Source organism: Dromiciops gliroides, chromosome 1 (genome assembly GCF_019393635.1).
Source record: "Dromiciops gliroides isolate mDroGli1 chromosome 1, mDroGli1.pri, whole genome shotgun sequence".
NCBI classification, from domain to species: Eukaryota; Metazoa; Chordata; class Mammalia; order Microbiotheria; family Microbiotheriidae; genus Dromiciops; species Dromiciops gliroides.
The window spans coordinates 18,709,003-18,732,711 of record NC_057861.1 but is presented as its reverse complement, the minus strand read 5'-3'; the positions used below and the strand labels follow the sequence as shown (position 1 = coordinate 18,732,711).

Here is a 23,709-nt window from a genome sequence, read left to right as displayed (position 1 = left end):
TAGTTTAAATGTCCTGGTCAAGGCCACAGAGCAGGTCAGGGGCAGGATTCAAACCCAGCACTCTCTTCACTACTATCTCTCTAACATTAAGAACACAGGCTCCTAAATTGAAAGGGGCCTCTGAGGCCACTGAGTCCCTGACTCAGGCCAGGATCCACTCCCCACCCCCACCCGTCCCCAGAGACCACAGACCCCTCCCACCCCAGCTTGGTACCTTCCGGTCCAAAGAAAGCCCCACACTGGGCACAGAAGAAGTGCTCGGGATGCCAAGTCCGGTCCAGGGCTGTCACCACTTTCTAGAGAAGAGAAAGCCCAGAGGGTAAAGCTGCTGACAGGGGTGGGCTGGGTCCCTGGGCAGAGTCACGGCCAGGGGAATGCCTCTGCCTCCACGGTGGCCCCAGGAAGAGGCAGAGGGGCATTAGACAGCCTGGCACTCACTCAGGGCCCCTCCCCTCCCCCGGCCCATACTACTCTGCAGAGCCATGGTATTCATCCAACAATGTGCCCCGGAGGGCGGGGCTGCTGGTCTTTTTATGCCCAGAGCCTGGTACAGAGTAGGTGGCTAATGCTTGCTGAATGAATGAATGAATGAATGAATGACAAACAAATGTGTTTTCTTGCCATCCACTAGCCACAGCTGCCCATTCCCTCACCATGATCCCTGCCCCTTGGTCAAGCCTCCCCACTCTTTGGTCCAACTTTCCAGGCTAGATACTTCCAGGCTCCCAGTGACTGGTCCTGCCCATGGGAGGCACGCCTGCCCCGCCCCGCCCCGCCCAGACACTCACATCCAAGATGGGCCCGTTGCAATAGTAGCATCGAGGTGAGAAGAGGTTGTGATAGTCCTTTTCACAGTAGGGCTGCCCATCGCGCTCAAAGAAATTCCGGGAGCCAATCTCTTCCTGGCAGTGGGTGCAGACGAAATGCTCTGGGTGCCAAGTCTTCCCCATCGCTGTCACCACCTGGGGGGGGGGGGAGAGCAGGAGGAAATGAGGAAGGTTGGCCAGGGGAGGATGAGGGAGGGGGCCTGGGACGAGCCCAGCAGAGGGTCAGGTTCTTGAGGGCAGGCAGTCTGTGCCCGCCCCCCCCCAAGCTCACTGCCTGGCACAGGGGTCGTCATTGTTCAGCCATGTGCAACTCCTCCTGACCCCGTCTGGGGTTTCCTTGGCAGAGATATTGGAGTGGTTGCAAATTGGCTCCCCCAGCTCATTTTACAGATGAGGAAACTGAGGCAGACACCATTAAGTGACTTGCCCAGGGTCACACAGCTATTATGTGTCTGAAGTCTGATTTGAACTCAGATCTTCCTGACTCAAAGTCTGGAGCTCTATCCACTGTGCCAAATAAACCCAGTTACTGAAATAAAATGAAGCCTTTCTCTACCCCTAGCCCTACCTACCCACTGAGTCAAAGGATCTTACCACCTCCACCCCCACGGGGGTGTCAAACCTTCTCAGGGGCAGGCATGCCTCTGGGCCAGGCTGTCTCTGTTCCCCCCTCCCTCTATACTCTGCCCACCTCCCATTCCCGCATCACCTGTCCAGCAATGGGCTTCTTGCAGGCTCCGCAAACACCTTTGGCAACCGTGGCCACACCCAATTTGTTCAGGTCCGACTGCAGGCTGCCCAGCATGCTGTCCAGCTGGCTCCCTGGCTTTGGGGGGCCACCAGGTGGGGAGCTGCTCCCTGCCTTCCCCTGGGCCATGAACTGTGGAGTGGGAGGAGAAAGGTGGTCGGTACAGGGCAGACATCTACATCTCTGGCTGGGAGACCAGGGAAGGGTTTTCTGCCAAACTGGAGGCTTCCTACGGTTCAAAGCCCCTCAACCCATTCTACAGACACAGTAACTGAGGCGAGCAAGAAATCTGGTGACCTTTCTGAGGCTGAACACTAAGACAGGGATCAATCCATCCAGGTCGCCCCTTGTTTGCCTCTCACAGCTTGGAGAAAGAAGGTCCCTGAGGGAGGGAAGCCAGACATGACCCCTCTTGTCCCACCTACCTCCAGCCTGACTAGACAATATTTATCCTTCCCCACGGCCACCCTGACCAGAGAATAAGGCCTTTTCTTACAGAGAGACGGACGGGTCTAGACATTAATGCACATGGGAAGGGCCTGATGCTCGTGGACTGAATGACTGATTGATCTAGTTCAGCCCTGGAACCCAGTGACCTCCAGTGATCCTCTGGCCAGGCTGCCGACGAAGGCAGCTTCTTCCCATCATCAACAACAACAGAGCCAAGGGAAGAGGCGCCCACTCCAGCTGGGGGAGGCCTGGAGAGACCAGGGCTGACCCCAAGAGAGCTCCTTGGAGCAGGGAAGCCCCCCAGGCACCAGGCCTGGCTGAAAGGTAAGACCAAAAACCCTCAGCAGGGCCCCCGTGGAGCTAGGAGCCCAGGACCAGTCCTAGGGGGAGGAGAGGGGCAAACCTCGGGAAAGGCCAGGGCTGCAGGGAGCTCACTGCCGCGAGGAGACGGGCTGGCTGCCTTCCTGAGGGGGGGAGGGCTGGGGGGAGGGCGGGCGGCCATTGGGGCGAGGGGCTGGGCTGCCGAAGTCACCGCCAGTACCTGTGGAGGAGGGCAACAGGCCTGGGTCAGTGGCCTGACTGGGGGGCTGGAGGGAGGCGGAGGCACTGTGGAAAGGGACTGGGGCCCCGACCACCAACACTGGCTACAATGGCTCAGTTAGCCCTAGGGGCCCCGAGGGGCAAGCCTGCCTGAACTGGGGGGAAGAGGGGATCCTCGTCAGTCTGACAGCCGACAGACACGGGGAGACGGGCGGCGGCCGGGGTGCGGAGCACGCAGGAGACAGAGGGCACGGGGCCCGGGGCAGCTGGGCGCCCCTCCTCCTCACAGGAGGCACCCCTGGCCCTCAGAGGCCCGGGGGAGGCGTGGGCCCGGGAGGCTGGTGCCTGGGGACAAGGGGAGCCACTCTCAGGAGTGTGTCTGAGATACTGGAGAGAAGGAGAAGGAGGAGGAGAGACAGGAACTGATACGGTTCTTCTGAAGGGAATGGGAGAATCAGGAGGAAAGACAACCTGGGAAAGGAAGGAAGGAAGACAAGTGAGGACGAGAGAAAGGAAAAGCCTCAGCGATGCTCCCACCAGACGGGGCAAAGGGCCAAGCCCCACCCCTGAAGAATCCCAGAGACCAGGGCCCTGATGAGGGTTTGAGACACCTACTGACCGCACAGGCCTCCAGCTCCTCTTTTAGCCCCAAGCCACACAAAATGGCCCTAACGGCGGGCAGAACCAAGAGCCAGAGGAGATCGGGAAGGGCTCCAGATGCCCCCTCCTCCCCTCTGTGGCCCTGCTGAGCGACCCCTCCCCGATACCTTCTCTACAACCTGTCCCCCGTCCCTCTTCCCTCGGGGCTGCACAGTGATGACAACCCCCTCTGTCAGCCAAGCCTCCGGGTCAGCCTCTGCCTCGTCCACCCCCTCTTCCTCTGGCCTGATGCCCAGCCGGCCCTGCAACTCAGCAACGAGCTGGTCCTGAGACGGGGTCTTGTGGAGCACGGCAGGGCCCAGGCGTCGACGCGGGGAAGGTTCCCGTGACATGGGGTGCGCATGGCCTGTCTCCCGGCTCCTCCTGATCACAGAGCGGATCTGAGGGACAGGGGAAGCCGGTCACCGCTGGCTCCTTTCAGTCCCCCTCTGGCTACCGGGGAGGCCACGCAATACAAAGCTTGTCACTGACCCGGGTCCCCATCAAGCACCGAGGAGGAAAATTCCACACGGGAGAAACAGCTGGATGTTCAGAAAGAGCAGGGCAGCAAGGCCTGGCAGACCTTAGATACAAGAAGGGGCACCCAGAAATCTGGGTTCTACCTCTAACCTTCCTATCTGTGAAATGGGAACAAGGATACACTGTGCCCGGCCCACCTCACGAGGCAGCTGCGAGGATCAGAGAGGTGCAATTGTATTAGTAAGAGACCCCCTGGCGTGGAGGGAGCTGGCCCGCCCCGGCCCGGGCCCAGAGAGTCAAGGCCATGCATCAGCCGCAAGGGGGGAAGTCTCTCCGTTCTCAGCTCAGGCTCATGTTCTTCTGAGGACATGGTGGGGGTCCCCGGTGCTCCCTGCTGACCACCATGCACAAGGGCTCTGTCAGGGCTCATGCTGTTAGTGCGGCAGGAGGGGCTGGGCAACGTCCAATCTCACACCATGCACCAGGGGCCATGCACGGCAGCCACGGCTGCCCTCCCCCTCTGGGGCCTGCCTGGCCAGAGGTGGAAATCCTCTCTGCAGCCGGAGTCTCCTCTCCCGGGGGTGGCTCCAGTTTGTCTCTGCTGGCCCAGCTCCTCAGGCCTCCCCCGGTGGGGCTCACGGCAGACGTGTCTCTCTTCCTAGGGCTCTCCTGGTCTGGCTCTTTCTTGGCCTGGGCGGGGTGGCTGCCATCCCGACCCATCCGACCCTGCACAGCCGAGGTCTTCTGCGGTCTGGGCTCCTTGGCAGGGCCCCAGGTGTCTGGGAAGAAGTCGCATCGGTTCACAGCAACAACAGCTGGCTCAATGGCTCCTTCCATAGCACAAGCAGCTTCGTGCAAATCCGGGGGCTCCGCGGACCCCAAAGCCCGCCGCTGCTCCCTCGAAGCACTGCCCACCTCCTTTAGATGAGGAGGGCTGGTGGGCACCTTCCAGGATGGGCTGGGCTGCCGGGGCCTCGCATGCGCTTTGGGCAAGAAGGAGCCTGAACAGAGCTCCTCGGGAAGCCGAGTCTCACGGCCAAGGCCCTCTCCAGCCCTGTCTTCCATTTGAATCGGGTCCTTTGTCCCTAAGGGACACCCATCTACGGGGTATAACCCACAGCTGCCAGCACCAGACAGCCCCCCGGGCCTGGCTGGATCAGGCCATCGCAGAGGAGCAGGGGCTGCGAGGGGAACTGAGGACAGAGGTGGGGGGCTCCTCCCTGGGTCCCCATTTTCTTCAATGCACAGGATGCCAGAGGCACTCCCCCAGTCACTGGAGAGGTGTCTAGTTTGGGGCGTCAAAGAAGTAGAAGATGAAAGGGCGCCCTGAGGTTCCTGGGGGGCATGCGGACGGGCCAACAGCTCCAATCTCGGGCACACAGAGGAGCTGGTCTGGAGGAAAATCAGGACAAAGGCAGAGGGAGTTCAAGACCCCTCGGCCTTGGCACGGGCTCCAGCCTCAGGATCCAGGGCTCCATCTCCCGCAGGCGACCCCTCGGATCTAAGCGGCTCATGACAGGGAGCTCACTTCCTCCCAGACTCTCAGAACAGACAGCCAGGCCCCCAGACTGCCTGGGGACACGCAAGAGGGTGTCCAAGGGCAAATGGCCGACAAAAAAGCAGCAAACTTCAGGGGGGTGTTGGGGTGGGGGTGGGGGGGTGTCTCTTAAAAGATGAGAGGAGGTAATGTCCAGATGATGCCCCCAACACACACACACACACACACTCATACATAGGCTCTTGCACACACACTTATACATACACTCACACATATGCTCTTGCACACACACTCATACATACGCTTACACATATGCTCTCACACACACGCACGTACACACACTCATACATATGCTTACACATGCTCTCACACACACGCACACACACTCATACATACGCTCACACATATGCTCTTGCACACACGCGCACACACTCATACATACACTTACACATATGCTCTCACGCACACACACTCATACACACGCTTACACATATGCTCTCACACACACTCATACATACGCTCTTGCACACACACTCATACATACGCTTACACATATGCTCTGACACACATGCACGCACACACACTCATACATATGCTTACACATATGCTCTCATGCACACACACTCATACATATGCTTACACATGCTCTCACACACACACGCACGCACACACACTCATACATATGCTTACACATGCTCACACACACTCTCACACACACCCTCTATAAAGAGACCCACTGCGGTCCCATGTGATGGAGAAACAGGAGTTTTCGATGCCCTACAAGCACCACACTTTGGGTTCCCAGTGACCACCTCCTACTGGTCTGCTCCTCCCTGGCACTGAAGCCTTTATTCCCCAACAAGAAACCATCATTCTTGTTCCCCGCCTTGAGTTAAGCTTCTCACAAGGTCTATGGTCTCCCCTTCCCCAGCCCCCACTAGACAGGAGACACCATCGGATGCATCATCACCACCGTACAGTCCAAACTTTAGTCCCCGATAAGGGGATCCTTCTGACCCCGGCCTAGAGTCCAAGGCTCGTCCCCCTCCCTATGATGGACCAAAGAACTCCCCAGAGGCACGTCCTCCAAGATGCCGCCGCCTCCCCATACGGAACCAGGGCAAAGCCGACCCCCAGAGGGCTCAGTTCAAGCTCCGCTGGCAGAGACCAAAGGCTGGTGGGATGGCTCCCCCTCCCTGCGCCTCCCCAAGGCTGCCATCTGACCCAGAAGGCAAGGCGAGGTCAGCAAGTTGTTGGAGAAATCAATCACCATCGATACCCATTTAGATCCTGGCAGATCTCTCATCTTCTAAATAAAACATCCCAGCCCATCCCTGGGGGGTGCGGGGGAGGGTGGCCCAGAGGCTGGGCTGGGAGGGGCTGGGCAGGGTGAGAGACCAGTCTCAGAATAAGCTACTGGTCAGTGCCGGCCCACCAGCCAAGGGTGTTGGGTTTCCCACAGTGGCGGCTGGTGGGAAGGAGAAGCCCAGCTGCCAGACCACAGAGGGAGGGAGGAGAGTGAGCTGTGGAATCAGCCCCAGGAATTCTGGGCAAAGAATAAGTCATTTATCAAGGGCTGGAAGGCAGAGGCCCCCACCCCCACCCCGGGGTGCCGATGGAGGGGGAGGAGGCCAGAGCAGGTGAGAGCTGACCCCTGGGCTTAGGGCCCTCAGAGTCAATGTCCCCCCCTTAACCCAATGCCATCCACTGGCAGAAGCCAGTGTGGATGGAAGCCCTTGTCTGTTCCAGCCCCACCAGCCTCAGCAGCTCAGGAGGTGGGAGCCACCCTCTACCCAGTCTGGCCCAAGGTGGCACCTGATGCTCCCCCAGCCAGGGCTGGACCAGTAGGCAGGGCATTCCATGCTCAGATTTGGGCACGGGTCCGAGGAGGGATGGGGATCAGGGACGCTGGGGTGACAGGGACAGGGGGCACGACACAGGCCGGCAGAGCACCTTGAAGTCCGAGAGGGAGGCCATGAGCTCGTCCAGCTCCCTGGTGGCCGAGGAAGCCGAGATGCGGGTCTGCTGCTGGCTGGATGTGACGCGCTGAGGATTGTTCATCTCTCCCTGGTTCACAGTGATAGCTGGGCTGTAGGGAAGGGGCACGGGCATGGTGAGCCACGAACACCTTTCCAGGTGGCATTTTCTTTTTTTTTTTTTTTTTTTTAGTGAGGCAATTGGGGTTAAGTGACTTGCCCAGGGTCACACAGCTAGTAAGTGTTAAGTGTCTGAGGCCGGATTTGAACTCAGGTAGTCCTGACTCCAGGGCCGGTGCTCTATCCACTGTGCCATCTAGCTGCCCCTCCAGGTGGCATTTTCAACAATGGGATGGAGCACCCCATCCCCAGCCCGCACTCCTCCCCAGGTCGAGGCTCGGCACCCCCAGTCTACCCTGGGGGCTCCCTATCCAAATGGCCACAACCAGCCAGGCCCTGAAGCCTTTAGCAGAGAAGCAAATTTTAGGGAAATCCCAGGCAGATGTGGCAAGGAGAGGTTTATGGGAGCTTTGTGACACTTCTCTGAACCATTTATTAAGCACCAATTGTGTGCAGGGGCTAAAAATAAAGAGGGGGGGGCAGCTAGGTGGCGCAGTGGATAAAGCACCGGCCCTGGATTCAGGACTCCCTGAGTTCAAATCTGGCCTCAGACACTTGACACTTAACTAGCTGTGTGACCCTGGGCAAGTCACTTAACCCTCATTGCCCTGCAAAAAAAAAAAAATTAAATAAAGGGGGGGGCACCCCAGTGCCTGCCTCCCTTCTCAACCACCTGCTCAGAAAGCTTATGAACTCCACGTCCCAGGATCTGTGATCCCACCAGTGGGGGCTTCCTTACAGCACGCTGAGACATCAGGGACCATCTCAGGTGCTATTTATTTATACAGACCCTTAAGCTCTACAAAGTGTTTCAGAGCTGTTCTCTCATTTTCACCCTAACAATGCTGAGGAGTATTATTGACCCCATTTTACAGATGATGAAACTGAGGCCCAGAAATGACCTGTCCACAGTCCTACCACTAGTGTCAGCGGTGGAATCTGAGCCCATTCTTCCAATGCCCTTCCTAACATACCCATGTGTGATGAAATAGTGGGATTTAGCAGATACTCAAAGACCCACCTGGAGATTAATCTAGACTGATTGAATCAAGTGAGAGTGATTGACTGCTGATTAGTCTACTCCAAAGTTAACTAGATTGTAATCACACCTGGCTAGCCCTTAAGAAGGTATTGTTCTGGGGGCAGCTAGGTGGCGAAGTGGATAAAGCACTGGCCCTGGAGTCAGGAGTACCTGAGTTCAAATCCGACCTCAGACACTTAACACTTAACTAGCTGTGTGGCCCTGGGCAAGTCACTTAACCCTCATTGCCCTGCAAAAATTAAAAAAAAAAAAAAAGAAGGTATTGTTCTGGGGCAGCTAGGTGGTGTAGTGGATAAAGCACTGGCCCTGGAGTCAGGAGTACCTGAGTTCAAATCAGGCCTCAGACACTTAATACTTACTAGCTGTGTGACCCTGGGCAAGTCACTTAACCCCAATGGCCTCACTAAAAAAAACAAAAACAAAAACCAAAACGAAGGTATGGTTCTCGGAAGCTAGACTGTGAACTTAACTTGAGAACACCTTCAAGTTCAGTGAACCAATGGATTTGGATAATGCCAACCAATCAGCTTGAAGCAGCGTGTAAGGCCCACCTCTGTTCCAGACCTATAAAAGCTTCCACAATCAGTTTGCTAGAGAGTTCATGATTGAAGCAGGCTCCTGGCGGAGGACTTGAGGAAGAACCAGACCAGGCTGGAACTCTAAGCTAGATAGGCCTTTTCTTAATTTTCTGAACTCCATGTGAATACCTGTATGCTTTAATAAATGCTTACTGCCCAAAGACTGGTGCTAAAGCTTCTAATTTAAGGCAACCACAATTTAGATTTTAAACATCACACATGACAGGGAGAAAGGAATGAAGCATGAATTCCCGGCCCCCCCCAGGCTCTTCCTAGTCTTATCAGGATCCAGGGTTCTAAAACCCAGAGGGAGGAGGAGAGAGCAGCTACTCAGGAAGTGCTGAGGGAGGGAGGGAGTGCTCAGGAATTTCCCACAGGCCCTCCAACCTAACACGGAGGCTCCAGGAATGCCCCCACACACCCTGCTGCTCCAGGCCCGGATGGTACTCACACAGGGCTGGGCACAGAGCTCTCCAGCTCATCCAGAAGGCTCTCCACGCTGGGTCTCACGTCCTCTAGCCCCCGGGCCCCATTCCGCTTGGGCTTCTCCTTCACTGGGGGGGTGGCCTTCCCACTCAGGGGGCTGTTGTTCTCGGGGACGACATAGTGAGGACTCAGCCCCCCGGGCAGCGGAGGACTCTGGTTAATGTCATCTTGGGAGAGAAGGGGAGATGGTTCATTCAGTGCCAGTGGAGGCCGCGCCGATGATGACTTAGGAGGGGGCGCTGGCCTGGGAGAAAAGGACCCGGGCGAGCAGCCCCCCACCCCCACCCCAGACATCCCCTTACCTGACAAGAAGCCAGAAGCAGGGCTGTGCTGGACGGCGTTCAACTCCAAGAGCAGGCGGTCCAGTTCTGACAGGTTACTGCCCAGCGAGGAGCTCATGATGGTGGGGGACGGCTCAGCGGACTTCTGCTTGTTGGGGAAACTGGAGGAAAGGAAGGGAGCCGTGAGGGTCTGCCTAATGGCAGGGAGATGGGGCAGCGCACAAGACACCAACCTGCAACGTCTGCCCAAATAAGCATCCCAGGTGGGAAGGCTCTGCAGCTTTATCTACAGCTGATCCACACAGGGAGAGCCGGCCCGGGCCCCCGCCACTGGGAGGGTCCTCCCAGGGGAGATTCCCTCAGGGTCTGGGCTAGACTAGGTGGCATCTGCCAGGACAGGCCCAGGGGGGAGGCAGGCAAGCTCTCCAAGCCGTAAGATAAAGCAATCACAGGGCTGGGACGTGGTAAGTTGGGAGAGGAAGGAAATTTGCTTCTCCCCCTCAGCTACCCAAAGAGGGAGCAGAGGATGGGGCCCAAGCTTCAGTCAGAATGCAACAGGAACGTGGGTTAGGCAACAAGTGACATTTCCACCTGACCAATAAGAGAGGGGGGGAGGGGAGGGGAGGGGGAGGGGGAGAGGAGAGGAGAAGAAGAGGAAGGAAAGGGGGAGGGGGAGAGGAGGAAGAGGGAGGACAGAGCAGGAAGGGGAGGCCACCTCCTGATAACGGTAACCCCCACAAATGGCATTTTTGTAGCTCTCTAAGCCCATCATTGCATAAAGGGTGTCACCTGTGACTCCCTACGATTCTGAGCCGTTGGCAAGACAAGGATTAGAATATATGCACAGACTCCAAGGTGGAGAAGGCATCTGGAGACTCAGAGAATCGTCCATTTGGAGCTGGACTAAATTTTAGAAGCCAACTAGTCCCATCCCATTTTACAAATGAGGAAACTGAGGCAGAGAGACGTGAAACAACCCGAGGCAGATAGGTATCACAGTGGTTAGAGCCCTGGACCCAGAATCAGGAAGACCCGAGTTCAAATACAGCCTCAGACAATCACCAGCTGGGTGATCTGCTTGCCTCAGTTTCCTCACCTATAAAGTGAGAACAATGATAGCGCCTACCTCCCAGGGCTGTAAAGGCCTCTGCAAACTTTAGTGCACCCTGTATGTGCCCACTATCATTATTATCACTGTCATTATTGTCCAAGGCCAACAGGCAGGACGCTTTTTAACTCGGCCGCCCTAGTCCCCGCCCAATCCCTTCCCACTGTACTTGGCCCTCCAAGAGACCCCGTCCAGAAGACAAGCCCCCACCCCATGCTGGGCACTCAGAGTGACCACACGGGCCGGTACCTGTACACGTGCTCTTCCTCGCTGGCTCCACGGGGGCAGGGTGACCCAAGGCTGTCCCGGGACACAGGGACACTGGGATTTTTCACACTGGAACCGTACACAGGAGATTGGGGAGGAGGCTGCTGGGATAAGACACCGGATCAGGGCCGGGGCTGTGGACAGGGCGAGGCAGCAGCTCCACCCCAGAGGAGGTGGCAGGGGCAAGTCTAGGGGAGACTCCAAGTGGTCCTGAATCATCAGCAAACCCGCCCCCATCCTGGGAGGCTCACACTCAGCCCCACAGGCCCACTGGGGGCTTTCCGCTGCCTGGTGATTAACACTGTCCACTGCTCCGACCATGCATGGTTGGGATGACTGGGGCTTTTCCAGACTCTCCTCTCATCAACTCCCCTGAAAGCCTGCTCCCCGGCCCACCCTTCCCTCCAGGCCACCGGCTCTGTTCCATTCCTGAGCCCCACCCACGGGACCCTCCCACGGTGTGCCATGGGGGTCTACAGACCCTACCTGCTGGTGGATGTATCGGGAGCCGCTGGTCTGCCACTGGTCCAGGGGGTCGAGGACGGTGCCGTTGAGCGCCTCACTAGAGGGGGGTGGGGGGACCGGAGGGGGCACCGCAATCTCTTGATACGTGTGGTTTCCCGTGGGGTAGGAATAGGGGGTCTCCTCAGACAGGAACACAGGCCGTTTGGAGATGTGGGATGTGGTGGACTCCAAGTCCGCGAGCAAGGCGTCTGTGAGGAACAGGAGAACATGACAGGCATGTGAAACCACAGAGGCCTCCCCTGGTACCGAGGGCCCAGACACATGACCCACTCTCCTAGGGGAAACTCACAGCTAAGGGCGTGCTGGGACACAAACAGGACCGCCTGCCCGGGTCGTCCTCCCACATCCCCCCCAAGCAAACCTGACAAGGCTCCCCTGGACTGCAGAGCCTCTTCCCAAAGTGAGCAGAGCCCAGGGCTCTCGGGGGAGAATGCTAGGCTTACTGAGAAGAGATAAGACATTCCTAACCAAGCAGGAGGGATTACTCTGGACAGAGGAGTAACGGGGAGGGGCCCCGTGCCACAGGCACAAGGAACCTTCTTTGGCTCTCTCCCTGTCAGAGGGGGGGAAAGGGTGCCAGTTCTGGTGGCCTGAACAGGCGGCAGGACCAAGGGGGACGGTGCTAAGTCCACCACAGGGCCCAGCTTCCCTGTGCTGCAGTGGCATTACCCAGAGCTACCCCAGGGCCCCTCAGCCCCACACCCCCTGCCAGGGTAACAGGTGAGAGCAGGGAAATCAGAGCCCCTCTGCCTCCTCACCCCAGCCCCCTGAACCCCATTCAAATCAACCAGCACTTAGCATGTTCCGGAAGGGACAAGGTCTCTGCCCACAAGAAGCGTACAGTCTAGGGGGAGGAAACACCCCGGACACAGATGAAGTCCGAGGCCAGGGAGGCGCCGACAAGGAGGTGGCCTCTCCCAGAGTCATCTCAGAACTGCCCAGAGCAGAGGGGTCAAAGGCCAGGCTAGCGGCCCCTGTGTCCACAACACTCCCTGGGGTGGCCAGAGCCAGATTAAGAAAGATACAATAAAGAGTAATGTCAACAAGTGTCCAGCAAGGAGCCTTCTGAGAGGTCCAGGATCACAAGCCGGCATGCGTCAGGCACAGGACTTGAACTCAGCTCCCAGACCAAGTTCCCATCTATCTACCCCACACTGCCTCTCTTCCATGACAATCTGAGGGTAAGGGTGGGGTGGGGGAAGGACCAACAATCTGGGGAATCAGGAAAGGAGAGCCAAGAAGTCACAAGTTCAAATTCTGGCAGACATATAATAGCTCTGTGGCCCTGAAGTAAGCCTCAGTTTCCCCAGCTGTACAATGAAGGGATTTCAACTTGCTGGTGTGTGTCTAAGACCCTTCTACCTGTAGCCTCACTCACAAGCCTGTGAGGAAGCACTAAAGAGGAACCCAGTTTGCCCCTGGACCAAGGTCCCTTCTTGAATTTCTAACCAGCCCAATCCTCAATCCTCCCTCCCCACCGTCAGTCCAGGAAAAAGGAGGAAAGGCCAAAGTCCAGGGCTCTCCAGCAACTTAAAATGCCAAGATGTCTGCCAACTCTGAGGATGCCCCCCCCCAGGGCTGGTTGATGCCCCCCCCCCAACCCCCACAATAACAGCCTCAGTGTGGTCAAACCTCGTAACCTGGTGCCAGTCTAGAAGTCTCCTCTCTTAGGTAGCAAAAACCTCCTACCCTCCAGCACAGAGAAACCTCGGGAAGGTTAGGGTGGGGCAGGCTAGCCTGGAGGACAGGTCTTGTGACGTCAGAGAAAAGAGACTTCCTGTGGTCCCACCCCATCCCTTCCACACGCCTGGAGCTTCCTCTTTCTAGGCCAGGTGAAACCAGAGGAAGCTGGGCTCGAGGGGAGCCAGAAAGCACCCAGAGATGGCCCAGGCCAGGCTGCCCCGAGCAGCAACCTCACAGAGTGGGGCCCAGGCCGACTCAGAGCCCTCTCTACCACACTTCCACTTGGTGCCCTGTCTAAATTCTACACACCGCCCCCTGAGCTCCACCCCAGCAGGTAGGAGGTGACAGAGGGGTGGATTTGGGCTTTTTCATCTGTGTGACCTAGGGCAAGTTCTTTCCCAGCTCTTGTACCCCCAATTTCCTCATCTGTAAAATCAGCGGGCTGGACTGACTTCTAAGTTCCCTCCTGGCTCTTACATTCTATGTCAGTGAGTAAGTCAATTGACAGCCAGGTGGCACAGAGTGCCTGGGTCCGGAGTCAGGAGGACCTGAGTTCAAATCTGGCCTCAGACACTTGACACTTACTAGCTGTGTGAGCCTGGGCAAGTCACTTAACCCACATTGCCTCACAAAAACAAACAAAAAGATACAGAAAAATGCAAATTAAACTGAAAAGTGTGTACTAAGTAGGGGGATATACCCCCACACACACACACAGGAAGCTGGCTGTTAAATATTTACCAGGATACCCCCTGCTTACACCTGCCATTTTGTGCCTCAGAATGCTCTATGTTCTAGGGTCCCCACAGGCTCTTTTATTTGTGATCTTAGGAAATGGGACATAGAATAAGGAATATCGTGGACAAATGGAGACAGACCTGGAGGAAGCTGGGAAAGAGGGCTCCAGCTGCATTCTGGGGCCATCTGGATCCTAATCTTCGGATCTGGTGAAATGGTTAAAGTTCTCAAGTTTCCTCCCTTGGTATGAGTCAACACAAGCTCAGGGCCAGACTGGGAGGAATGAGGGGGGAAGAAAGGAGGGGTCTTTCTTGAGAGGTGAAGCTCCCTCCCTCTGGGTGCCTGGGCCAGACTGGCACCCACCTGCTCCGTGGGTTTCAGTTACAGCCCCGCTAAGCGCCTCAGACAGCAGCCGGAGCCAATGAGAGAGCAGATAAAAGGGAGGCCATGAACAGGCCCCTCCCAGCCACCTGGACACAAACTCTCCTCCCTAAGTCCAAGACACCTCCATTCAGATCAACAAACATTCGCTAAGCACCTGCCATGTATACAAGGCAGCACACTTGGTGCCAAGGATACCAAAGCAAAGATAACAGGATGTTTGTTTATACGGGGGTGGGGTGGGGTGGGGGAGAGTAGGGTGCCTGCAGTGGATAGAACACCGGCCCTGGAGTCAGGAGGACCTGGGTTCAAATCTAGCCTCAGACACTTAACACTTACTAGCTGTGTGACCTGGGCAAGTCACTTAACCCCAATTGCCTCACTTAAAAAAAAAAAAAAAGAGCTAGAAGAGACCTCAGAGGACACTAAGTCCAACCCCATCATTTTATAGAATGGAAACAGGCCCAGAAAGGGTAAGTAAACTACCCAAAGTCACACAAGGGTTTGAGGTGAGATTTTAATTCAGGTCTTCCTGACTCCAGGTCAAGCACTGGGAAACCTAGCTGGCTCCTAAAGTGCCCGATCTGAGTTTGAATTCTGCTTCACACACTTACTAGCTGTGTGACCCTGGGCAGGTCACATAGCCTCTCTGACTTTGAATTCCCTCATCTGTAAAATGGTGATAAGCCTAGTGCCTGCCTCACTGGGCTGTGGTAAGGACAAAATGAGATGATATTTGTAAAGCGCTTTGCAAACAATGTCATACATGAATGCCAAATATTGTGGTAGTTATTAAGAAAATGCAAAATAATGTCAAATGGGAAGGAGCACAATTCCTTTGGAGGTGGTGTGGGAGCTGCACTTGGAGGACCTTCATTCTACCAAGGAGAGGAGGAGACATCATGTTTATATCCTGACTCCCAGCACAAGCCCCACCTAAGCTTTCTTCAGGGTTGGGGTCAAGGGGCAGACACCTGACATCAGCCTCCAAAATTAGTCATTCCTCCCCCACCCCTCTTTAGACCGGCCCCAGTCCACTGACTATCTCCCTCAGGAAGAAGATCCCTCTTTGCTGGTCAGCCAATAATCATTTATTAAGCATCTACTATGTGCGTCAGGCACCATGTAATGTGCTGGGGATACAAAAAGTGGCAAAAGCCAGTCCCTACCCTCGAGGAGCTCACAATCTAATGGGAGAGACAACAAGCAACCAAATATGTACAGAATAAATAGGAAATAGGGGCAGGTAGGTGGCACAGTGGATAAAGCACCAGCCCTGGATTCAGGAGGACCTGAGGTCAAATGTGGCCTCAGATACTTGACACTTCTAACTATGTGACCATGAGCAAGTCACTTAACCCTCATTGCCCCGCAAAAAAAAAGAGAATAAATAGTAATAATTAATGGTGAAGGCACTAGAATAAAGGGGGGTTAGGGAAGGCTTCCTGTCAAAGGCGGGATTTTAGTTGGAACTTAAAGGAAGACAGGGAGGTCAGTAGTTGGGCTGAGGAAAGAGTGTTCCAGGCATAGGAGAAAGCCACAGAGAATGCCCAGAGCTGAGAGATGGAGAGTCTGTGGAAGAGCCAAGAGGCTAGTGTTACTGGATGATAGAGGACATGCTGAAGAGTAAAAAGACAGGAAAGGTAAGAGGAGACTGCGTTAGGAAGGGCTTTGAATGACAAACAGAACATTTTTTATTTGCTCTGGAAGGCCACAGGGAACCACTGCAGTTTACTGAGAGGAGGTAGAGGGTGGGGATGACATAGTCAGACCTCACTGAGCTTTAGGAAAATCACTTTGGAGTCTGAATGGAGGATGGACTGGATGGAGTAGGGAGAGGCTGGAGGCAGCAGACCCAACTGCATCTACTACAATGGTCCAGGCATGAGGTGTTGAGGGCCTGCAGCAAGGATGGGACAGTGTGGGAGGAGAGTTGGGGAAGCATTTGAGAGATGCTGCACAGGTGAAATCAACCAGAGCTGCAGAGGTGAAATTGATGAGAGATGCTGCACAGATGAAATCAACCAGAGCTGCAGAAGTGAAACTAGTAAGAGATGCTATAGAGGTGAAATTGATGAGAGATGCTGCACAGGTGAAACTGACAGGCCTTGGTCATAGCTTGCATCTAGGGGGTGAGAGATGGTGAGGAGTCCAGGATGACTCCTGGGTTGTAAGCCTGCGGGGACTGGGGAAAACGGCAGGGCCCTGGACAGTCATAGGGAAGTATGAGGTGGGGAGGGTATAGATAATGAGTTCTATTTGGGCCATACTCAGTCTAAGGTGTCTACTGGACAGCCACTGTGATATGTCTTCGAGGCAGGTGGAGATGAAAGCCTGGAGGTCTGCTTTCTTGCCCAAACCCCTTCCTCTTCCCTCCCAGAAAGGAGCCACTCTGAGCTGTGCATTTTTTTGTTGTTTAATTTTACTAGGCCAAGTGACCCAGGTCATGGCACTCCACCCACCACAAAGGGGAAGATGAAGTCACCAGGCTGGGGCTGGCCAACGTGGGGGGCACATCCCTCCTGGAACAGGGGTGGCCGGTTTGCAGAAGCCAGGGCGGGCCAATGTCAAGGCAGAGCCTTTCTGGCACAGTGGTTGCTGGTTCCTTGAGGCTGTAGCAGCCCAACGTGGGAGACGTGGTCTTCCAGCCACAGGGCAGCAGCCTCTTTCTTCCCAGTTTTGCACGCCACGCGGGGGGCCAGAAGGTGGAGGATGGGGCATGCGGGCAGTCCCAAGGGAGCACGAGGGACCGAGTCAGTATCTCTGACCACCAGAGTGCGCTGTGGACACACAAACCCAACCTGGGAGTAGAGCCCAGTAACATAGAGTAACCTAACCCGGGGTTACTCAGGCCCAGAAGCATCCAAAGATGGGGCCAGAGGGGATGACCCTTCCTTAGGGCACCCAGGGAGTACAGAGCAGCTGAGAGAAGGCCCAAGCCCGCTCCTGGCCTGGAGGCCCAGAGTCATAGTGGGCAGCTCTGGACAATCCTGGCTCTGACAACTCTCTCAGTCCAAGCTGCCCGACCCTGCCGCTGGAGAATGACTTGGGAAAGACTGGACTGACTTCTAAGTTCCCTCCTGGACAAGTCTGAACCCCAGGAAAAGGAGATAACAAGACCTGCTGTGCATACCTTAAAAACCCAGGGCCTACCCTGGAGAATTCTGGGATTCCCTCTATACAAATGTGGGTTTATTTATCATTCCAGAGCTGGAGGAAGTGCCCTGTGGTATGCTGGGAATATCCACTGGGGCTAACATTTACATGGGCTTTGTAATGTAAATTACATTATAAATAAAGGCTCTGTAATGTACATTTTCCTATTGCTCTCTTAGTTTCCCATCACCTTCATTTAATATAGCCATCTCCTCCCCAGTCCCATCAATCAAGGCATCCCTTAGAACAAAGAATCTGTTTAAAAGCAGTTCAGAGAAATCAATCAATACATGTCTGGCAATGCATACAACATCCCATACCCCTAGTCCTCCACCTCTGCAGAGAGGGGTGGAAGGCTGAACCTGGCTCTGGAAAGGAGATTGTGCAATACTAATAACAACAGACAATTATAGTCCTTTACATTTTTACAAAGTACCAGGCAGATTACTGCCCTGTGTGAGCCTGTGAGGAGGAAGCTACAGGTATAATTATCAGGTATAGGTGAGAAAAGTGAAGTGACCGGTCCAGGCTTTCATGGTGAAACTTGGGGCAGAAGCGAGACTTCAGCCAAGGCTGACCAGAGCTCTCCACTGTGGCACAGGGGCAATGTCTCAGGCAGGGCCAGGCTGCAGGGGCTGCTGCACCAAGGCCCAGGGGAGTGTGGCTTTCTAGGGCCTCCACTCCAGCCACTCTACAATCTGGGCACTGCCAGCCATCTCCTCCCCAGGACCTTGGTCATGCCCACCCCCCTCCTCCCATTACAAGGCCTGTGTCTGTCAGCTTTGGGAGGTGCCGTGCCCTGCCCCTGGCAGGATACCAGAGATGTTCTGGCTCAGTCCAGCCCAGAAATCTCAGGACAAAGGAGATCAAGGACCTCTGGGGGTGTGCCCAGGGATGAGGCCACCTCCACTGGTCAGTCTGACTCCAGGGAGAGTTTCTTTAGCCTGGGGAGGAAGCAGCAGTGGACAGCTTCCTGGGGTGGAAAGCACAAGCTGATCTCTCCCTCAGCCCCCAGAGCTGCTGGGGCTGACCTTGGAATTCTGGGGCCTTGCCACCCCACCCCCAGCGGCCCTGCCCCCAAACAGCACAAACCGGGTTATGCTGCTCTCTCTCCTGAGACACATTCCTTCCCACTCCCCCCCCCCCCCCCCCGCCTGTCCATGGGGAGGGGACCCAGGAACATTCCAAGGCCACAGCTGAGGGTGCCCCTGCATTCCCTTCATGTCTGCATTCACTTCCCCCAGGATGTGCTAGGCCTTGGTACCAGCCAAGACGTGACATGCAGAGCCCCGGGCAGGACCTGGGGCGGGGGCGCCCTTGCCCTGGGGATCAGGGGTGGGGAAAACACCTGCCCTAAAGAAAGGTCACAACCACCCACCTCAACCCTTCCCAGACAGCCCACACTCCCTCCCCTGGGAGATTCTTACTGAAGGGCAGTAGGCAGCTGGGCCAGCCTGCACTGGACAAGTGGTCACCCTGATCTCTCCTTGTTAAGGAATTTTCCTGATGGTATGCCTCAGTCTACTCCTTTGTAACTCCCACCCACTACTCCTCGTTCTACCAACCAGAAGTGAAGAATAAGTATCCTAGGGTTTGGGATGGAACCAGAGAAATGTCTAGTCCAACCCCATCGTTTTACAGGGAAAGAAGTGATGTGACTTGTCCAAGGTCACGCAGATAGCCAGAAGCAGGATTCATCTCAGTCCCCTCCCCCCAAACTCAAAGTCTATCTGTCTTCCATATGGGATCAGAGGCAGAGTCCCAAGGGACCCCAGGGGCCAGCCAGTCAAACCCTCGTTTTCTATATGAGGAGGCTGCTCTGCCTCACATCCCACAGCTAGGACCTGGCAGGGCTGGGATGACCTCAATCACTTCAGAGCAGCTACCACTGCCCAACCCCTTCCCTGATCCTCCGTCCCTCTGGCTGCCCTCTCTGGGACACTCTCCAGTTCCCCGGCGTCCTTCCTGTGGGCCGAGGCAGGCGGCTGAGATGACCCCGACCAGTCCACGGACCCACAGGTGACTGAGAGGCCCAGGCCCCAGCCAAGAACAGGGCTGCTCCTTCTGAAGCCATGGGTGCACGTGGTTTCTATGAATCTCTGAGTTCCTTCCCTACCCCAGCCTCCAAGCTCTCCATGTCCCAAGGAAAAAGAAGAAAGCGTGTCCGTGTATCCCTTAAACACCACCCTGCATAAAGGAGGCACTTAATCAGTGTTACTGGATTGTACCAACATCAACAAATCAGTATTTATTGAGACACTATTACAGACAAGGGGAAAGCAGGTCAGATTTGTTGTCAGAAGCCTGGGTCACTGGAAGGATGGCAGTGCTGTCCACAGAAAAGTGAGAAAGACCCTGACCCCGTTGGGGTAGGCAAGGGAGGGGAAGAAAGGTAATGGGTCCCATTAAGTCTGTACTGACTATGGGACATCCAAGTGGAGGGATTCAGCAGGTGGTGGGTGAGGCCAAACTGGAATTTAGAGAGAGGTGAGGGCTGGATATGCAGATCTGAATATTCTGCACAGAGATAACAATTAAGCCCACTGCAGCTGGTGAGATGGGGGGGGGGGAGTGGACAGAGAAGAGGGCAGAGGACAGAGCCTTGGGGGGCACACACATAGAGGAGCTGGTCACAGATTATGACCCAGGGAAGGAGACCAAGAAGAACTGGTCGGGAGGTGTCAGAGGAGAGAAGAGCCAAAACCTGGGGGAGGAGAAGAGGCCAAGAGGGAGAGGATGGGCAATGGTGTCAGATGCCAGAGGCCTGGGAAAAGGTGGCCAGATTTAGCCACTGGATGACTGTGCACCTCAGAAGAGGGGGCAAGGCCATAAAACCCCCCTCCCTGGGCCTTCCCCCAGGAGAATGGAAGGTGCGGGAGTGCATAGCCTATCGGGGTACCCAGCACATTGACCCTGGGGCCTGGATGGGCCATCAGCTCCTCTGTTCTTCCCCTGGCTAGCTTTCAGGGAACCCCACTCAAAACGGCCCAGGGGCAGCCAGGCCCAGAGAGAAGGGATGCTGGGGGCCCTACCTCTGGAGGCCAGAAGGGGGCCAAGGGGAGGCCACAGATCTGCTGAGCCCCCCTCTCCTCTCCCACAATCCCCGGGGGGCTCACCTTAAAGACACAAAACTTCATCTAAGCCAGGGATTCCTAAGCCCTTTGGTGCCCTGGGCCCCTTTAGTCTGCTGGAGTCCATGGACCTCTTCTCAAAACAACATTCATAAAGGTATAAACAATAAAAACAGAAAAGTTTGCAAAGGAAACCAGGGAGAGTGAGATGGGATAAGCAAATTACTACACAAAGGACCTCATGGATCCCTTGAGGGTGAAGGATACCCCATCTCCCCCCTCCCCCAGGAGCTATATCGAACTCTAATAGAAATGGAGGCCACTAAACCATACCTAAGGATGGATCCCTGTGGGTGGCATTAGTCTTAACTCCTTTCTATTGTTTTTTGTTTATTTGTTTTGTAGGGCAGTGAGGGTTAAAGTGACTTGCCCAGGGTCACACAGCTAGTAAGTGTCAAGTGTCTGAGATCTGATTTGAACTCAGGTCCTCCTGAATCCAGGGTCAGTGCTCCATCCACTGTGCCACCTAGCCGCCCCCCTCGATTGTATTTTCATTTATGTTGTTAAATATTTCCCAATTATTTTTACGTTTTAATTTTTTTTTTTAGTTATTTGATTGTTTTTATTATTTTTCCCCACTTAATTCTTTTGTCATCATCCTTATCCGTAGATTCAAATGGAATGCTGTGACTGACTCACAACCAGATGAGACACAAAATGCACACACAAGGATTTCAGTGGGGATGCTGGCCAGGTGTTGGGGAGGCCTGTTCCTTCCTGCCCCTTAGGAAGTGTCAGAAATAAAACTAGGGGCAGGAGGCGCCAGTTTGCGGATGTGGGTGAGTGTGGGCACCAGGCCCAGGTCTATCTCCTAGCTCAGCTTCCTGGGCGCTTGGGCACCTCTCCCCGGGCCCATCTCCCCACGGGGCTGCTGGGCCGAGCTGGCCTCCCTCTCCACACCCCCCAACTCCCTGGCAGCCGCCCCATAACAGCCATGAAGAGCCCCGACCTTCCCGAGGAAGGAGCTATGTAAACAGGAGGAGGTCGGGCCTAGTCTCACTTCAAGCCCTGTGGCTAGACTCTCCCAGATTAGGAATCAAGACAAGGCAGAGAAGCGCACCAGGGCCCCCCTCCCCCTGGCCCCAGCCCCAAAGCCTCTGGTCCCCTCCCCCCAGCACATGAGTGGAGGAGGTAACCCAATCCCCCACAGGGCCCTTTGACTCACTGAGTAACTACCCAGGAATGGGGCGCCGGGTATATTTATCCTGATAACCAGCCGCTCGCTCCCCAGGCACAGAGGCTCTGTGACCCCTTCAAAGCTGATGCAGGGGTTAAGGGGGAGCCCTGCTCTGCCAGCCCCCCAGCCCTACCCTGGGAGACCAGCTGGCATCGGGCCAAGACTTGCCACCTCTAGAGAGGCAGCCTGGCCCAGCAACTGAGGAGTGGGAAGACCAGAGTTCAAATCACACCTCTGACTATGTGAGCCTGGAAGAGTCACAAGTTGTCTAACCCTCAATTTCCTCATCCGTCAAATGGGAATAATAGCAGCGCCTACCTCTCAGGGCTGCTCCGAGGATCAAAAGAGATGTGTGCCAAGCAAATGTCAGCCCTTATCACCATCACCATCATTGTTATTATACTTCTGACAGCTTCTGTGATTTCATCATGCAAGGAGCTCCTGGAGACACCTTCTCTTCAACCTACAGTCACTTGACCTCCTCTGTTGTTCTGAGAGAGCACACAGTGGGTGCTTAATGAATACTTATTCCCTTCCCTCCAATAAGAAGGGGCCAAACCCTTCTCATGGGCGTGTGAGGAGAGGATGAACAGTGAGCTATTTGTTTATTGATATATTTATGTGATATTGAAGTGATGCATTTATTGATCCACTTTAGTGGCTACTCTCTAGGAGAGTCCAAGGACCCTGGACAGGATCCTAGAGGGCTCTGCTTCCCTGAGGGAAGGGATGAGAAATGAGCAGTGCCCCATGATGAGCTGTCACTTCAATATTGAATAAGTGTGCCTGGAGGTTATAGCTGCTGACTCATACTTCACTCATCAGGAACTACCATTCCCAGCTCTTCCTCCCCAGGAGGAAGTATGGGCGGCAGATGGAGGGTGAGACACAGGAAGTGAGGCAGGGCCCACTGGACAACCCCCCCCCCAAATCTGCTGGGGGGCTTGTCTGATTCTGGGTTTCAGGTCTGGGACGTCCCACAACGGGAGGGGGCAGGGCACAGCCACCCCAGCACAGGGAGCTGATTTCCTCTTGGACTGCTAACCCTTTGGCGACAATAAAGAGGTCTGGCTGAGGGGGAGCATCTCAGGGCAGCAGAGACGGCTGGATCTGGAATCAGGGGCCCCGACTTTGAATCACAGCTCTGTCACCTGCTGCTTAGGTGACCTCATACGTCTATAAAATGAGCTGGGCTGGAGGCTTCCGGTCCTACATCTACGATCCCGTTATCCCAACCAGATCTTTCCGAGCCCTAAAGCGGCAAGGGCTATTGCAGCCAATCCTGCATTGGTAACTCAGATGAGTAAACTGAGGCCCAAGGACCTAAAGTGACTTGCCTATGGTCTCATAGCCAATCGGCAGCAGAGAGAGGAGCTGAGCCAAGGACTCAGCAGAGGTGGGGCTGACCTCTGAGTCGGTGTGTTTCCCCATTCCAGGCTGTCTCTCCTCTTTCATGATGAGATTCCTTGTGATCCCCTCCCGGGTTTAGAAAGCCCAGGCTTAAGCCTCAGCAAACCCTAACCTCAATCCTACCAACACTTTATTTCAGCAAACATCAGGGACTATTCTAGGAGCTGAGAATACAAGATCCAAAGAGATTCTACTGAGGAGGTGAAGGGGAGATGGGACAGGCACAAACCTGTTTGGGGATTGCAGAAGAAGAAAATACACTAACAACTGGGGATGGATGGACGCATGGAAGGAAGGAAGGAAGAAAAAGGGGGAGAGAGAGAAAGGGAGGGAGGCAGGCACACCAACCTCTACAGAAGAAAACAAGTTGCTCTATTATTTTCAGACTTGATAATGAGTGACTAAGTCCCTCCAGAAACAAGTGTGGCAGGCTGGATTTCCCCCTGTAAGAGTTAAAGGTCAGGAAGG

The 23,709-nt window shown here is 55.2% G+C and overlaps 1 protein-coding gene across 5 annotated transcripts in view; it reads right to left on the bottom strand.

Moving 5' to 3' along the window:
* PXN (paxillin) overlaps positions 1 to 23,709 on the bottom strand; it is a 57,468-nt gene that overhangs the window by 3,036 nt on the left and 30,723 nt on the right. The window contains exons 2-10 of one of the 5 annotated variants that reach the window (XM_043977083.1): positions 11,527 to 11,753; positions 11,023 to 11,144; positions 9,687 to 9,826; positions 9,350 to 9,551; positions 7,136 to 7,271; positions 2,429 to 2,566; positions 1,537 to 1,707; positions 789 to 962; positions 215 to 296 (exon numbers count right to left, since the gene is read on the bottom strand). In XM_043977083.1, the coding sequence (XP_043833018.1) occupies positions 215 to 296; positions 789 to 962; positions 1,537 to 1,707; positions 2,429 to 2,566; positions 7,136 to 7,271; positions 9,350 to 9,551; positions 9,687 to 9,826; positions 11,023 to 11,144; positions 11,527 to 11,753 (1,392 nt within the window). Of the gene's footprint in view, positions 1 to 214; positions 297 to 788; positions 963 to 1,536; positions 1,708 to 2,428; positions 2,567 to 3,668; positions 5,077 to 7,135; positions 7,272 to 9,349; positions 9,827 to 11,022; positions 11,145 to 11,526; positions 11,754 to 23,709 lie in introns of those variants that run through there. The other 4 variants (XM_043977086.1, XM_043977087.1, XM_043977084.1 and 1 more) reach the window with 4 other exon arrangements.